General features: G+C 43.0%; 1 protein-coding gene across 2 annotated transcripts in view; it reads right to left on the bottom strand.

The window, feature by feature from the left end:
• Positions 1-15,475: 15,475 nt before the first annotated feature.
• Positions 15,476-18,265, bottom strand: part of LOC124550964 — a 61,075-nt gene continuing 58,285 nt past the window's right edge. For both annotated transcript variants that reach the window (XM_047125781.1, XM_047125780.1), the window contains exon 6: positions 15,476-15,833. In XM_047125781.1, the coding sequence (XP_046981737.1) occupies positions 15,733-15,833 (101 nt within the window). In that variant the 3' untranslated portion in view covers positions 15,476-15,732. The remainder of the gene's footprint in view (positions 15,834-18,265) is intronic.

Consider the following 18,265-nt stretch of genomic DNA (forward strand, 5'->3'; position numbering starts at 1 on the left):
CTGAGGTCACCAGTCCCCTAGAACTCAGAGCTACTTAAACCTAACTAGCCTAAGGACATCACACACATCCATGCTCGAGGCAGGATTCGAACCTGCGACCGTAGCGGTCTCGCGGTGCCAGACTGTAGCGCCTAGAACCGCTCGGCCACTCGACCGGCTTACCTGTATCCCGCAAGAGTATGGACATAGTGTGCATCCGCAATGAAGTTACCATTACGGTCAATGCTCATACATATTTGCGTCGTGTCTGTTCTCCCTGACACGTCCAATAAAACAGACGCCGCATTTCAATAAATGATTATGATATTTGGTTTGTGGGGCGCTCAACTGCGGAGTTATCATCGTCCGTGCAAATTCCCAATCTTTTCACTGTCGCCGCCCGGAGTGGCCGTGCGGTTCTAGGCGCTACAGTCTAGAACCGCGAGACCGCTACGGTCGCAGGTTCGAATCCTGCCTCGGGCATGGATGTGTGTGATGTCCTTAGGTTAGTTAGGTTTAAGTAGTTTAAGTTCTAGGGGACTGATGACCTCTGAAGTTGAGTTCCATGGTGCTCAGCGCCATTTGAACTATTTTTCGCTGTCCAGTCTGACCACTTTCCCGAATGATGATGAAGTGATGAGGACAACATAAACAGCCAGTCCCCGGGCGGAGCAAATTTTTGACGCGGCTGGGAATCGAACACGGTTCAAATGGTTCAAATGGCTCTGAGCACTATGCGACTTAACTTCTGAGGTCATCAGTCGCCTAGAACTTAGAACTAATTAAACCTAACTAACCTAAGGACATCACACACATCCATGCCCGAGGCAGGATTCGAACCTGCGACCGTAGCGGTCACGCGGTTCCAGACCGAAGCGCCTTTAACCGCACGGCCACACCGGCCGGCCAATCGAACACGGGATCCCGTGATCCAGAGTCAGCAACTCTAGCCACTGGACCGCGAGTACGGACAATTACAATAAAGTTCTAACTCCTGCTGCCCTAAGAGACCAATTATAACAACGATCTTTTTAAAACTGCGAAGGAATTCTACGCTTAGTGAGCAATAATAACAAAATATGAATGCCTCTACACAGCTAAAACGCATCAGCAGTCCCAGAAGAAGACCACTGTAACCGTGGCGGAACCTTTGGTTTCTCCAGTACAGTTTCTTCATTATGAGGCGGTACCGTACTCAGGAAACTTTTATATCAACTGTCTCTCGTCGCAGAAACCTGTGCGATTAAAAGCTGTAGATAGATTCCGCAGTGAATGGCAGCTGTAGGATTCGCATTTCATATGTTCACATTTCCCTGACCATTTTTACATCGGATAACACTGCATAAATTAATGACATTACTGCGCAAGTGGTCTTTGTCACTGTGAACTTTTCTGTATGTAGTGAATGCCTGCCCCAAACCCTAAAACATCCACAACCACAACAGTTGTGGGTCAGTGTGTATTTTGGCAACCAGAATTCTAAACAGAAAGAATGTGGGACTGTTTGTGAAAGGAGCATTCCGCCAGTAGCTTTGTGTTTATGTGCGACGCTATTTGTAGAAAGGCTTTCAACACAGTTTATATTCCCGTCTCTGCGCCGCGCGGTCTGGGGCGCCTTGTCACGGTTTGCGGAGCTCCTCCTCCCGTCGGAGGTTCGAGTCCTCCCTCGAGCGTGGATGTCCGTGTGTTGCCCTTAGCGTTAGTTCAAGTTAGATTAAGTAGTGCGTAAGCTTCGGGACCGATGACCTCAGCAGGTTGGTCCCAGAAGACCTTACCACAAATTTCCGATTTTCCCATATCCGCGTAGCACTGCTAGCGAGATATTGTTGCCGAGTGAACCAGCGGCTTCACACCCACATACTAGGCTAGTCATCACACGATGCACGACGCAGGGTAATTTGACTACTACTAGTCATCTCTCTCCCGTTCATCTCGCATAGGGGACAGGGCAAGACGACTGTTTAAAAGCTTCCTAATTTCTTTTACCTTCGAGATCCTTACATGAGATGAACACTGGTGGCAGCAGGATTCCTCAGCAATGTGTCGTAAACGCTATTTCACTTTGTTTGCACGGCCATCTTCCGAAGCAGCTTTTAAAATCAATTATTATTGATTTTTCCGTCTTGAGCTTACTGCAATGAAATTAAGGGGGATTTTACACCAGACGCCTTTGCATTTATTTAGAAAGCATCTTCCGTGGTTATTCTGCAAATCGGATATATATTTTTGCACATTTTTGGTTGTTATAAAATAAGAACAGCGTTTTGTTTATGAAGTTGGAGTGCAACTATTTACGGATTTTTTTACATATTCTCCAAAGCAGTGCTTCTTCCCCTCCCTGATAGAAGCGGTTGATGTCGAAAGACTTCAGTTCACATATACACTTCGCAGTTTTTGCCATTCTGCAGTATTTCTTGTGCCGAATTTTGGTTTTTTTACGCTTCAGCTTTGTAAATCGAACTGAGGTTATGTGTGCTTCTCACTCCGCACAGTATTATAGTTTTTATGTCTGTTCGTTTGTTTTCGTAGAGGTTGCGAGAATTGAAAACCTGTGAAACTACATTTTTAATTTTTTTAATTTATTCATGGATGTATGTGTGTGTGTGTGTGTGTGTGTGTGTGAGAGAGAGGGAGAGAGAGAGAGAGAGAGAGAGAGAGAGAGAGAGAGAGAGAGAGAGAGAGAGAGAGGGGGGGGGGGGAGGCGGAGGGGTGTGTAAACTAGTGAAAGTGTCTTGTGTATTTGGTAGAGATTCAATTAAATTAGCCAGCCGGGGTGACCGAGCGGTTCTAGGCGCTACAGTCTGGAACCGCGGGACCGCTACGGTCGCAGGTTCGACTCCTGCCTCGGGCATGGATGTGTGTGATGTCCTTAGGTTAGTTAGGTTTAAGTAGTTCTAAGTTCTAGGGGACTGATGACTTCAGAAGTCAAGTCCCATAGGGCTCAGAGCCATTTTGTAATTAAATTACACTGTAATAAGCTCAAGACGAAAAAACCAGTGATAACTGGTTTCTCGAGAAGAACGTCTTCTTTCCTCCAGAGGTTCCCATTTGGGTTGATAAACCAAGTGAATTATGAACGCTTTATTCACCTAAAATTCCTAAAACACATGCCATTAACGTCACTGCTGTCTCAGGATTACAAGTGGGACCTGTCAGAATGAAATATAGATTGAAATATGCTCCGTATTCCGATCATATAGCTGTCTTCCGTTATGTAACGACTTAATACATTATTGTTACACAGGGTGAGTCAGGAGGAAAGGTACATGCTCTGAGGGCTGTAGAATTGGTAATTCCGAGAAAAAAAAAACTCTTCAAATGGACGTATCTCCTGTTCTGAATGGTTTTCGATAGACAACACATTTAATGATATCGTTATTTATTTTCCGTATTATTCAAATATGGTCGTTGTTTGAAACGCACCGCAGCAGTGTAAGAGACGAACAATTTGAAACAGGACACTTAGGGTTTGTCAGGTCGGGAAATTACCTCGAACTGGCCTACAAAAACTACCTAAGCTAAGGCAGATGCTCTTTACACGTAACTACTAGTCCTAGAGAGCAAATGCATAGGGCCTTTTTTGTAGGAAATTTAATGTAGTTCAATTTTTTACTGCAACACGTTGAAACCTCCCCTTAGAAAAATTTATGAATTATTGTGCTGATAAACCTCTTTCGTTATTTGATTTTCAAGCAGCTGAACAGAACTGAACGTACTCAGACATTTCTCTCTTTACTTATTTTGATCAACACTAAACTGACACACAATATTTTTAGCGCAACGCAATCTGACTTTCAATAATACCTACAAAAGAATGGCCGCGGCTAACCATAACCTATACCTTTCATGAATCACTTACCTCACAAAAATCTTCGTTACTCGAACTACTGCAATACAGCGAGCGCATATACCGTCCGCTCTCAAAATTCTGCAATCTCTCTCCCCACATCCACCACTGCTGGCGGCTCACCTCCAACTGCACAACACTACGCTCTGTTCACATCCAACTTCCCGACACTACAATAGCAAATATTCCAACAATGAGTCCAACCAGCCACAGACTGCACACAGCACAGCCAGTGATTTTCATACAGAGCGCTACGTGACGTTACGGACATAAAAACCTAAACAGCCTACTTACAACGTTTTCGCTGAAAGGTGCGCTTTTCGAGTTCTTAAAGAAAAACGTACAAAGGTCATATTAAATGTTTTCTATCTCGGAAGCCATTCGGAGTGGGTTTTATGTCCATATGTAGCTTTCTGTTCAGAATCGCTAGTACTAACGCCCCTGAAAGCATGTAACTTCCCTCCCCACCCCATCCTGAATTCTCCTAGAGCAGAAAAATGACTTAAAAGCACAACTGCTCGAATAAAATAACCACCATCTTGTAACCTTTAACAAAATTCGCAGTTTGACTACACCATTATTACGATTGCTACTCAGCATCAAAGTGACAAATCACTTCCAGCTGTAGGTTGAATTTACATTCTTCTTTTTTGATTTACTGCTTTGTACAAATTGAGAAAGAGAAACCACAAAAGAAGGATAAACAAGGCACTTCCTGTGTGGAATTCTAAATGCCAGTGTTCTGTGAGAAGCCTCATTGTTTAGCTGCTGTATCGCTACTTCTCTCAAAAAATGGCTCTTCGATGTCATCTCTGCTCTCATCAGTTGGCGATGTATTGAAATTAATATTGACTATTTATAGCAGAAGCCTGTGTTTAAGTTAGAGGTAACAGGGTGCATTGTAAGGAATTCATACCCATTTTAAAAATGGATGTACTGTGTATGTGTGTGTGTGTTTCTTTGTTCCACGCCCACACCTCCTCCTTGAACCACTGGATCGATTTTAATCAAACTAGGTACACGTTTCCCTTTACAGTCAGGGAACAATCTTTGTGGGGTAAGAACCACCAACCTATGATGAGACGCGTGAAAAATTGCCGCGTTGTATATAACTTCTAAATTTATTGATTCGTTGCCACTATTCGCAATACATTTCGCAGACAGTATCCAAATATGCCACTGAATGTGCCTACACAAATGTGTCATTGCACTGCTCTAGTCATAAACAGTGAGATATATGAAAAAAAATCCGCATTTTGCATGACGTTTTAACTTTTTTTTTTTTTTTTTACTGCTAAGACACTCCTACAGTTGACTTTAAGGAAATTCCCGATACCTGGCAGCGCTTTTGACAGCTTTCAACTAGAAAGCGCAGACGATTCTAGGAGAAAACGATAACTATCTATAGAGCTATAAAGAAACATTTCCATACAGACGTTCATAAAATCCCGTTGTAGACAGACGAAGCAGCTGCACCCAATGTACAGAAAATCATGTTTCTTAAGTTGAATATTGTACGGTTACATTTGTACATTATGCATATTTCTTTATACTGGTGTTTCACAATTTCAAACGTATTTTCGCGAATACAAGGAAATGAAATGTTTTCGGTACTTCACTAAACACAGAGTTGCTTCTTATTTTTATTTGTAATAGAAAACGCAAAAAGATAACTCGGGCAATGCCAGGTTTATCATGTAGTAAATCAATAAAATGTCACGTGCGCTGACAGAAATACTGAATGTATAAACAAGTTAGTCGAGAACGAATTAATTAAACACTTGTCTTGTTTGTCAATCTGACATTCAAATCTGTCCAACGTCGCAGCACTGTTCCTACCACAGTGCTGTGATGGGTTGCACATGTGGTACGCCCAAGGCATGCTGTCGGAACTGCGGAATCAAGATGTGAACACACTTATCTCTCATGCATGTGTAGACGTGGGGTGTTTTAGAAGCATCAGTAAATATGCCAGAAGTAGAATGCAGGCATCGATTAAAAAAGTATGAACGTCGAATTCGAGTGAAAATAGAGACAAAGTTGTTTCGTGTAACTGTCTCAGAAAGAAAACTGCTCTATGCAATTAATATTTATCGGACGAGCATTCGTTTTTCCCTGATAATTCTGTTAATGGTTCGAATGGTTCTGAGCACTATGGGACTTAACATCCGAGGTCATCAGTCCCCTAGAACTTAGAACTACTTAAACCTAACTAACCTGAGGACATTTCACACATCCATGGCCGATGCAGGATTCGAACCTGCGACCGTGGCGGTCGCGTGGTTCCAGACTGAAGCGCCTAGAACCTCTCGGCCACACCGGCTGTCTAATTCTGTTAGTTTTGTCATTATGAAAGCTACCTTCACTCATGATATCAACCATTTTTGAAACTCAAAGCGCCATGTTACTTTAAACTTGTGGTTCTATGTGACAGTTTAATTTGTTTTGTCATTTCTCTTGACGAATCATCATAGAAACTAATTTCTTTCCTTTCTAGTAACTGTTTCAGAGTTCGTTACTCGCCTCTATTCATCGACGCATCAGTGCGACATTAATATTTACGCAGCACCATTCCATCACAGATTTTTTATCTAGTATCTTACTTGATATTTGCCGGCCGGAGTGGCCGAGCGGCTCTAGGCGCTACAGTATGGAACCGCGCGACTGCTACGGTCGCAGGTTCGAATCCTGCCTCGGGAATGGACGTGTGTGATGTCCTTAGGTTAGTTAGGTTCAAGTAGTTCTAGGGGACTGATGACCTCAGAAGTTAAGTCCCATAGTGCTCAGAGCCATTTGACCCATTTTATTTGATATTTGTCACTGACAAAAAAGAATCAATGTACTGTTCCTGAAAAACACGCACTGCTTGAAAGATGCACATCCAATCGACAATTTCGAAGATACGGCAATGAAATTTTGTACCATACTTTCATGAAATAAAAACATTTATTACGAAACTCCCTGCGTTATGTATATTTAACTTTTATATGGAATTTAAAATTTTTTTATTTCATTAAATTATGTATGACGCCTTTTCTCAGAAACTGTTAGAGATTTCTACAAGATTTTCTCTGTTTAATCTCTTTGCATATAGTAAGCTTCTATCATGAAGTTTTTTTAATACATCAAATAGCAGAATTTTAATAATTTTTAAATACAATTCCATAAACATAATATAAAATTGATGCGAAATTCCAAGCATTTTCTACTACTTGAAGTGTCAAATTTCCTAATCCAGTTCCCTCACCCTCACCTGATTTAATTCGACTACCTTCCATTATCCTCCTTTTGGTTTTGTTGATGTTCAAGACACTGTCCATTCCGTTCAACTGCTCTTCCAGGTCCTTTGCTGTCGTTGGCAAACCTAAAAGCTTTTATTTCTTCTCAATGGATTTTAATCCCTACCCCAAATTTTGCTTTTGTTTCCTTTACTGCTTGCTCAATATACAGATTGAATAACATCGTAGATGAGCTACGCCACTGTCTCACTCCCTTCTCAACCACTGCTTCCTTTTTGTGCCCCTCGACTTTTATAATTGCCATCTGGTCTCTGTACAAATTGTAAATAGTCTTTCGCTCCCTGTATTTGACCCCTGTCACTTTCAGAATTCGAATGAGAGTATTCCAATCAACATTGCAAAAAGCTTTCTCTAAGTCTACCAACGCTAGAACCGTAGATTTGGCTTTCTTTAATCTATCTTCTCGTAGTGTCAGTATTGTCTCACGTGTTCCAACATTTCTACGGAATCCAAACTGACCTTCCCCGAGGTCGGCTTCTACCAGTTATTCCAGTCGTCTGTAGGAGTTCGTGTTAGTATTTTGCAGCAGTGACTTCTTATATGAGATATCTTTCGGAAATGACAAAACAAATGCTGCACTGCTGTTAACCAACAGGTTTTTTAAACATGCAGGAAAAGTTAAGGATACCGCGAAATTGTTCGATCTTAGTGGGAGATTAATGGGATGACGTAAGTGTTGTTTGGGACTGTTTCCAAGCGTTCTGCCGTATCAAGTGGTCGCCCTTCGCGCTTCTGTGAATATTATCTCTTCAAATGCCGTCTGGACTATTTTAGCCCGAATCGTTGATAAAATGCCAACATCTGTTACGAGTCCGTAGAAGCGTCTTTTGACGCGTTTCAGGGAAAAGCGATATGAGTATTACGCCTCAAAAATATCGTGGAACTACAAGAGAGTGTGTGCAGAACCGAAGAAATTTTGGGAAATGAAGCTGAAGTAGAAGTATGAACTAACAAATGAATGCTACCTTCGGTAGCCAGGTGACGCAATATTTTATTTATTTATTGGCTTTAAGGAAGCGATTATGTAATATGTAGCTACAATACATCTTGTGACCGTCAATTCGCTGAACAAAATCTGTTCACAGAAATACATTTAATTATACGCCCACATCACAATCTCATAAACTATGTATGATGCTTTTGTAAGTTGCTGATTTTTAGCTATTGTGTAACTGCGTGCGTGTATGCGAGCGTGTATGTGTGTGTTAAATATTACGCCAAAGATAGCACATAGGGAAAACTCTAGCGGCTTTTTTGTACTCACAAATAAGTAACATCTTCTATTTTATACTTTCTACGAATGTGAGACTTTCATTGTTTTTGGATATTGGATTGTAATATACTGGTTCGTGCAATATTTTGTTATGGATTTTATTCAGACGCCAGCGTGTACCACTGCCCAGCAGATCACACGCCCGTAAAATTTTGAATGAAATGTCAGGATTAAGTTGTTTGTGAGAGAGCTACAAAGCTGTTTGTCACCGTCATGTCTTTTAGCTGAGAACCGGCAGGTAAACAACAGAAAGCAGAAAAATCGGAATGAAAAGTTGTGTGCAGAAATTCGTAACGTGTTCATCTGTAGTGTGAACTGTTTCCAGGCGGAACAAACAAGTATTTGGACTGAGTGTAAATTTGGCAAAAACGATTAATTTTGATATAATAAACAGTGAAATTTAATTTATTCTTCGTAATATCTGTAGTGCCTGTAATCATGCTGACACTATTGTCCCAGTTCGACTGTGACAGGACTTTGTTTTTATGTTGCAGGTGAGTTTCTAAAGCGCCTTCGCCCGACAAACATTTCGAGCACTGCGCCTTTTCGAGCCCCGTAAGTGTGAAATTTCACTATTTACTCAATCGGTTTTCATTCTGGTGAGATACACCGCACAGGAGCAGAGAAAAAGATTCAATCCGTTATTTTATTGTTCCAGAATATCGCGTCTTGTTATCGTTAATTTCGCTGAAGAAAAAACTACAGCCAGCCTGACTTTTAATGGATGAGTTAGTTCGCCCTAACAAGTTACGGGCACGAGCACATCGTACGTCACCTTGTCTTACGTCAAGTTCAAGTTGAGCATTCTCCTCGATTAATATGATTCGTTGACACTTGTATTTCGATTGTGACCTTGACCGTGCTGTCCCAAAAACCATTATCTGAGCAGATGATAGACGTCTTTTCCAAAACGAGCATATGTCTTTTTTTTTCATTAAGCCAGTGGTTCCCAAACTTTTCTGTGAGTGCTATCAGATATTAGCTAGCTAATACCCCCAGCCCCTCACCCCCCCCCCCCCCCCCCGCCATCATCAACATTAGCCCCTGACTAAACTTTAGAATGAAAAATGGTTCTCTTTGAACAGTTTCACTTTTAAAAGGAGATACAAGTGACACATAGTTTTAGTAAGTGTTTGATTAAACGACGAACTAAAGAGCGAGTGAGACAATTCATACTGCTTAGTTCTAACAACCATTTTTTATGGAATGAGGAATTAATTCTCAGTGCATTGCGATTGCTACGTTCAGCTCCTGTTCAGTAAATAACTCTATCCACGAGAAGGGCAGACGCTGCTACATAACATGTTTCCTCTACAACACTCCTCTTACTAACGACACTTGGTTCGCCCACAACCCGCGCCCCGATGTAAAATCAACCAGATTATAAAGTGTGCATAATACTTAAGCGTACTGTTTGTAAATCGCGTGATTGCCGACTCCAAACATCTGAACTGACAAAATCGGCAAGACTTCAGTGCTTTGTCTACTGCCGCTACTCCTACAACGAGTAGTTTTTTTACCCAATCGTATTGACCAACTAGGATCATGTTAACAACTTCAGTGCCTCTTCTTCCTTTGTTGCTTCAGATATTTTCTCTATGTTTTTGTAGATTTGCTCATTACTTCTTATTTTCAAACCATCTGCAATTTTATTGCACCCATTGTTTTTGTAATAATCCTTCTTTCCAGGACATCTAGTCTGTCCATTTTATAGTTCATCGTCAGGCATTCAGATCCATATAAACATTCTGGTCGTACCACTTAGGTGTAGTGTTTTAGTTTTGTTTTTCTAGATATACATTTCTTGTTGTAAATATTTTTGGTCAAACCATATGCTCTTTACATTTTGTTAAATCTTAAGTCTATTGCAGATTTTTCTAGTCCATTCTGTTGTAGAGTCTCTCCAAGATATTTAAATTTATTTACTCGCTCTATTTTACCTATTTGTTTTTCTATGAATTTTGGCGCATTTTTTATATTTGTCATGAATTTTGTTTTTTCAGCTTAAATTTTGAGACCAGTTCTGTATGCAATTTTTTTCCAAAATGTTTATCTGAATAACTGCCTCCGTGAGGTGTTCTGAAAGTATTGCAAAATCATCCACAAAAGGCTAGCAGTTTACCTTAATTCCACTTATTTTCCTTTCCAGAGTTATTGGTTCAATTTTGTGACTTTTTCGCTCCGAATTCCACATTCTTACAATTTTTTCTATAACACACTTAAACAGTGAAGGTGATAAACCATCACCTTGTCCAACACCAGTTTTTATTTCAAACGGCTGAGATGCTTCTCCCATAAATTTGACTTTACGTAGTGTACCTGTCACTGTTTCACGAATTATATTTGCTGATTTTGATTTAACACCAAATTCTCTAATGACCTTATCTATTGTTTCTTTGTCTATACAATCAAATGCTTTCTTGAAATCAATAAATGACACTATTATTGGTTTGCTGGTTAACATTCATGTAATGGAATGGGACCTAGGATTCTGGGGAGTCCCAACATTTGCGATGAAGGAGAGATGGAATATATTGAAAAGCCTTCCAAGTAGAAGTAGTTATTATTATTAGTTATTATTATTATTATTATTATTATTATTATTACGAGGGGCGTACAATCGGTAATCCAACACATTTTTCTCGGCCAAATTCGGTGGAAAAAATACGGAATTTGTAGTGGGACAATGTGGAATATTTCCGCTTCAGCTTCATGTAGTTCTGATAGATGGCGACACTATTTGTACGTCTCAAAATGGTTGAAATGGCTCTGAGCACTATGGGACTTAATATCGGAAGTCATTAGTCCCTTAGACTTAGAACTACTTAAACCTAACTAACCTAAGGACATCACACACATCCATGCCCGAGGCAGGATTCGAACCTGCGACCGTAGCAGCAGCGCGGTTACGGACTGAAGCGCCTAGAACCGCTCGGCCACAACGGCCGGCTGTAGCCGTCTAAATGGCGTCTAGAAGGGAGGTGCGTTCCAAGCAGAGAGTTTCTTTTAGCGTAAAATCAGAGCGTCGCTGTATTTTCAGAGCACATGCAGAATGTCTACGGAGACCTGACAGTGAACAAAAGCACGGTGAGTCGTTGGGCGTGGCGTCGTGTCGTCGTCGCAACAAGGTCGAGCAAACCTGTCCGATCTCACGCCTGCAGGCTGCCCGCACACAGCTGTGACTCCCGCAACTGTGGTACGTGCGGACACTCTCATTAGAGGTGATCGACGGATCGTAATGAAACACCTCGCTGCACAACTGGACGTCTCTGCTGGTAGTACTGACACACTGGCCCACCAGTTGGGGTACTCAAAGATGTGTGGCCACTTGGCTCCTCGCTGCCTAACAGAAGACCATAAACAGCAATTAAGGGCTATCTGTGTGGAATCAGTACGTAGATAAAGAGCAGGTTATTGATACAGCAAGAAGTTGACTCTGATGACCACCACTAAAGTGGTACCATGCGGGCATACTGGCCCTCCTAGTAAAGTGGCGTAGGAATGAAGATTATAGTGAAAAATGGGGTTTGTAGCCCAAAGAGTGGGGAATAATTTAATGTATGGAAATCCCGAATAAAACTAATCTGCTGACCGAAAACAGTGTTACATTACTTATTGAATGTGCCTCGTACTACTCCGCTACTACTAGTATATTGTCTTCTACTACTATTACTACTACTACTACTACTACTAATACTAACAGTAGTAGTAGTAGTGGTAATTATTATTATTAAAATTTATTGTAGGCCCTGTAGATGCAAATGGCCTTACTGCCTTGGTAACACCGGTTCCCGTCAGATCACCGAAGTTAAGCGCTGTCGCGATGGGCTAGTGCGTAGATGGGTGACCGTCAAGTCTGCCGAGCGCTGTTGGCAAGTGGGTTGCACTCAGCCCTTGTGAGGCAAACTGAGGAGCTATCTGATTGAGAAGTAGCTGCTCCGGTCACGAAAACTGAAAACTGCCGGGAGAGCGGTGTGCTGATCAGTTGCCCCTCCGGTGACGCCTAAGGCCTGGGGATGACACGGCGGCCGGACGGTACTTTTGGGCCTTCAAGGCTTATTCGGGCGGTGTTTGTTTGTTTGTAAGCCCTACAGCAGTTCATGTTGTGTCGTGCTGCGACTTAGTTCGTTTATAGTTGCGAAGTGCATAATGAATAAATTTCTGGTCTATAGCGGCAACTACCTACGGATTCGAGAAAGCATATTCATGACATAGCAAAATAAACCGCAGGCGTCTGTCTGGCTTCACCGGAGAATAAACAAGAAGAAAATGCTGAAAACATATATCGTAATCTTTATTTTATTTTTAATTTTACGAAACAACAGTCTTTATTATACAAATGCACTTAGTATAGCTATAAACAATAAATAAATAAATATATGGGTTTATCTGTTACCCGTTTAGATTAAGTCTATTTCTAAGAAAATCAGTCTTCTTGTGGACATATATTGTCTGTACAAATTCTAATATAAGTGAGACGGTCTGATGCGATTCAATGCCGCGGAGTAAATGATGGTATAAAATTAGCTATGGAACTAATACAATAAACAGACAGCGCCTATCCAGTGACTCTGGCCTATTAAGTGTGAGTGGAAGAAATTTTACTCAATAGCTGCACTCCTTCAGAAGAAAAGAGCGGCGAATCATTACTTTATGAGTGAACGCGACATGGCTTTGAGAGGTGTGCAACCATCCGTGGATTGCAGAAGCCTCCCCAGGAAGCCTACAGCAGACAAGCCTTAACGTGGAATTTGGAGATAAAACTGAAGAGCGCTCTGGCGCTGCTTGGTCCTCCAGAAGTGTTTACCTTCAGTACATGTTACTTGCAGTTAGTATGTTGCGACAACTGGAAAAATATGCCATGCTCTGTAGCCTATATAGTACATTTCTTCTTCGTATTTATTCAATAGTTCCGTGCCATATAGTATTGATGATACGGTTTCTTTTCCCGATGACATTAGGCACACCAGAACTGTTACGTCGCACTTAACATATGCGTGCGTTTGTGACCATCCTAAACACTGGACATCAGCACTGTGAATTACAGGAGATGGTAGATGTCATTGAAAGTAAATGAGAGAGCTATGGAAAGAAAATTAATGCAAGGGAAACAAAAGCAACGGCATTGGGTGGAAATAAAATGGAAAAGATAATGCTGAACGCGTGCAACACTTCAAATAACTAGGAAGCAGAATAGAAACCGGGTAGGACTTGAAGCTCAGAAATTTGAGCCAGAATAACAAGGCTGAAGGAGACAAGATGAAGGCAGTGGTGTTCGCCGATGAGTAAATGATCTCCGGTAACACGGAGGAGGAGAGCAGGAAAAGCAGGGTGCTTGGGAAGAAAAAAAAAAGGGCTCTGAGCACTATGGGACTCAACTGCTGTGGTCATCAGTCCCCTAGAACTTAGAACTACTTAAACCTAACTAACCTAAGGACATCACACACATCCATGCCCGAGGCAGGATTCGAACCTGCGACCGTAGCGGTCGCACGGTTCCGGACTGCGCGCCTAGAACCGCGAGACCACCGCGGCCGGCGCTTGGGAAGAAAATGTGAGATGGTATAGAATGAAATTGAAAGTAAACAAGTGTGAGATCCTGGTTGCAGCTAGAAAGAAAGATAGACCAAGTAGCAGTATAAGGATTGGAAGTGAACAATTGAAGATAGAATGTGTTATGTTCTTGAGAAGCATGATAGAAGAGAGTGGAAGAAATGAGAAAGAGATCAGTGGAAGTGGCAGAGAGACAGTGGCATCCCTCCGACATGTTAGGAGCACAGTTTGGAATAATGGCGTCCCACAAAAAGCAAAGAAGTAATATATAGCATTTACTACATTCCGTTGCTGACCTATGCATCTGAAACGTGGGTAATGAAGAAAGGAGATGTAAGCGGATTAGAGGCAGGTAAAATGAAGTTCCTCAGAAATAGGACAGGAGTAACAAGGAGGAAGAGGACGAGGAATGTAAGATAAGGGGAATAGTGACTTTGGAAACGTTGCAGAGCAGGATAGCAACATGACGGCTAAGATGGTATGAGCATTTAAAGAGAATAGGAAACAATAGGATTCCCAAGAAGGCACATGAAATGCATGTGTAAAGGAAACTACCAAGAGGAAGACCAAGGAATAGAGGGCTGAAAGGTGTGGAGGAGTATGTTAAAAATAAAAGGCAAGACAGGAGCAGGGTGAACAAAGGAGAGAGTGGGAAAACAGGACTAAATCTGGAGGCTTATGTTCCAAACAGACCCAGGTTGGGACTGAAAACTATTCAAGATCATGATGACGATGATACCAACGGCAAAAGAGGAGAGTTTTCAGCTGCAGTATGAACAAAGATTTGAAGGAAACATTGATGACGTACTTTATTGGGTTTTCCTCTTATGTGCTACTGGAAATTGGAACGTGAGGAAGAAAGATAGAGCAAGACTGCCGTCTTGTTGGCGAGGCGGATAATGCAAAAAAATAAGCTGTATGTAAAGGGTAGAATATGGAGGGGCACTGAGAAGCGTAGGAGACCAGAGTTGTTGAGTATGAGAAAAAGAAGGAAAACCAATAGGGGGTCTTCTAAAGACAAGTTTAGAAGCGTATGTGGAGCATAGAGGAGGCGAGGAAGGAAGAGATTTGAGATACTGGACCACGTGCTGGAAGGCAGCGCACGCAGTAGTTTTAAGAAGGAAGAATTGGACCGCCATGACAGGAAACACAAAGAACATAGCAGGAAACTGGTGATGAGGATTTCTTCGTGCGAGCATTCTCAAAAAAATAGGAGTGTTGTACAAGACTCGGGAAACTTTGCTTTCAATGGGACATGATTGTGGAGTTACCGCCACACGTATTTCGTGAGACATTTGTCGGAGAATAATCACCAACCAACATAGAGGTACGAACTAAAAAAAATTTTGAGGGGAAGCGTCTAACCTATAGAACTTGTTTTCATTAGGGGGTATTTTCATACTGCTGCGGTTATTTGATTCGAATTCTGTACAGATATTGTCCAAATTAAACGCGTGTTTTATGAAACAGTTGAGTGACATCTCTTGCGACACAGTGAAACACGAGCATCAGACCTCTCGAACATTTACTTAGTTACGTCCGTAGACAATCGAGTCTACGTTATTTATTGACTAGGAAGGAAAATGACAAAGAACACGAAAAGAGCAGTCTCTAGCGCCATTCACTGCTGACGAAACTGGCGCGTGGCAGCCGTTGGACCCTGCAGGGCTACCGGCAGGTTGGAGCCCTCTTTTCTTTGGCTGCAAACCGCGTTCGGCAGTGTGGCCGGATGTGGCGACTGGAACTTCCTCTGAGCAGGATCCGCCGTGTGGCAGCTCTCTTCAGATGGGTGCAGCCGGCGGCAGCGCGCAGGGCCGAAGCCGCTGCGTCCTCAGCTCGCAGTAGAACTTGCGGACGCACACCAGCGACAACACGTCCACACCTGCACAAAGGAAACCGTCACTACTGTGTGAAGAACGCCCTGCAGAAAATACGCTGGCCTCACCAAAGTCAACACTACGCTACAGCATAATACACTACTGCCCATTAAAATTGCTACACCAAGAAGAATTGCAGATGATAAACGGGTATTCATTGGACAAATACATTATACTAGAACTGACATGGGATTACATTTTCATGCAATTTGGGTGCATAGATCCTGAGAAGTCAGTACCCAGAACAACCACCTCTGGCCGTAATAACGACCTTGATACGCCTGGCCATTGAGTCAAACAGAGCTTGGATGGCGAGTACAGGTACAGCTGCCCATGAAGCTTCAACACGATACCACAGTTCATCAAGAGTGTTGACTGGTGTATTGTGACGAGCCAGTTGCTCGGCCACCATTGACCAGACGTTTTCATTGGGAGAGAGATCTAGAGAATGTGCTGGCCAGGGCAGAAGTCGAACATTTGCTGTATCCAGAAAGGCCCGTACAGGACCTGCAAAATGCGGTCGTGCATTATCCTGCTGAAATGTAGGGTTTCGCAGGGATCCAATGAAGGGTAGGGCCACGAGTCGTAACACATCTGAAATGTAACGTCCACTGTTCAAAGTGCCGTCAATGCGACTAAGAGGTGACCGAGACGTGTAACCAATGGCACCCCATACTATCACGCCGGGTGATACGCCAGTATGGCGATGACGAATACACGCTTCCAATGTGCGTTCACCGCGATGTCGCCAAACACTGGTGCGACCATCGTGATGCTGTAAACAGAACCTGGATTCATCCGAAAAAATGACGTTTTGCCATTCGTGCACCCAGGTTCGTCGTCGAGCACACCATCGCAGGCGCTCCTGTCTGTGATGCAGCGTCAAGGATAACCGCAGCCGTGGTCTCCGAGCTGATAGTCCATGGTGCTGCAATCATCATTGAACTGTTCATGCAGATGGTGGTTGTCTTGCAAACGTCCCCATCTGTTGACTCAGGGATCGAGACGTGGCTGCATGATCCGTTACAGCCATGCGGATAAGCTGCCTGTCATCTCGACTGCTAGTGATACGAGGCCGTTGCGATCCAGCACGGCGTTCCGTATTACCCTCCTGAACCCACCGATTCCATATTCTGCTAACAGTCATCGGATCTCGACCAACGCGAGCAGCAATGTTGCGATACGATAAACCGCAATCGCGATAGGCTACAATCCGACCTTTATCAAAGTCGGAACCGTGATGGTACGCATTTCTCCTCCTTACACGAGGCATCACAACAACGTTTCACCAGGTAACGCCGGTCAACTGAAGTTTGTGCATGAGAAATCGGTTGGAAACTTTTCTCATGTCATCACGTATTAGGTGTCGCCACCGGCGCCAACCTAGTGTGAATGCACTGAAAAGCTAATCATTTGTATATCACAGCATCTTCTTCCTATCGGTTAAATTTTGCGTCTGTAGCACGTCATCTTCGCAGTTTAGCAATTTTAACGACCAGTAGTGTATCTGTAACAATGAAAAAAACTTTTAGAAACGAATGGGAGACTGAGTGGCAGAGAACAAAAAGTGGGGGACATGCAGTTTCCCTACAATCCGCCAACGTCTAACGATTAATTTCCCGCTATTGCCGAACTTTAGACCCGACTTAACAGGCCACAGAAAACTGAAAGCCGAATACACGGAGCTGTCACAGTAATGTGTAAAACCACTTGCAGAGGTAGATGGCAGCACTAGCAGTGGAGGGTATTTGAAGCGTGTCGGGGAACGTGGAAGACAGTGCAGTCTCGTAATGCGGTAACCTAGCTATCCATCTGATTTCCAAAAGGGCAAGGGTGGAAGCATTTCTTTGCGGCCGAGCTGTTCTAGGCGCTTCATTCCGGAACCGCGCTGCTGCTACGGTCGCAGGTTCTAATCCTGCCTTGGACATGGATGTGTGTGATGTCCTTAAGTTAGTTGGGTTTAAGTAGTTCTAGGGGACTGATGACCTCAGCAGTTAAGTCCCATAGTGCTCAGAGCCACTTGAACTATTTGAACCAAAGTCTGACGTCAGTTCCGGCAGAGTTCGCTGCCTGTTCTGTTTTGCCAGTCTGACCAACCTACGACGTTCGACATTTCTAATGGGGGGTGGCCACCCAACCCCACGACGTCTGGACTTGGATTCACCTCGGTTTCGGCACGTGTTGAGGACACTCATCACAGCATTCCCGGAACACCCGACATGTCGGGCAGTTTCCGAAACGACCTTGCCGCGGCTCTGGGCCATCACAATCTGCCCTCTGTCAGACTCAGATAGATGGCTCGCCTTACCCATTCTGCACACGGACAACACGCTCACCGGTACTACATGCACCGTGCATGTGCCTGACTAGCAGTTATTGCTTGCCTGGCGACGAAGCAATCGTCTTCACGGGTTTATATACACTCCTGGAAATTGAA

Source organism: Schistocerca americana, chromosome 9 (genome assembly GCF_021461395.2).
Source record: "Schistocerca americana isolate TAMUIC-IGC-003095 chromosome 9, iqSchAmer2.1, whole genome shotgun sequence".
Taxonomy (NCBI): Eukaryota; Metazoa; Arthropoda; class Insecta; order Orthoptera; family Acrididae; genus Schistocerca; species Schistocerca americana.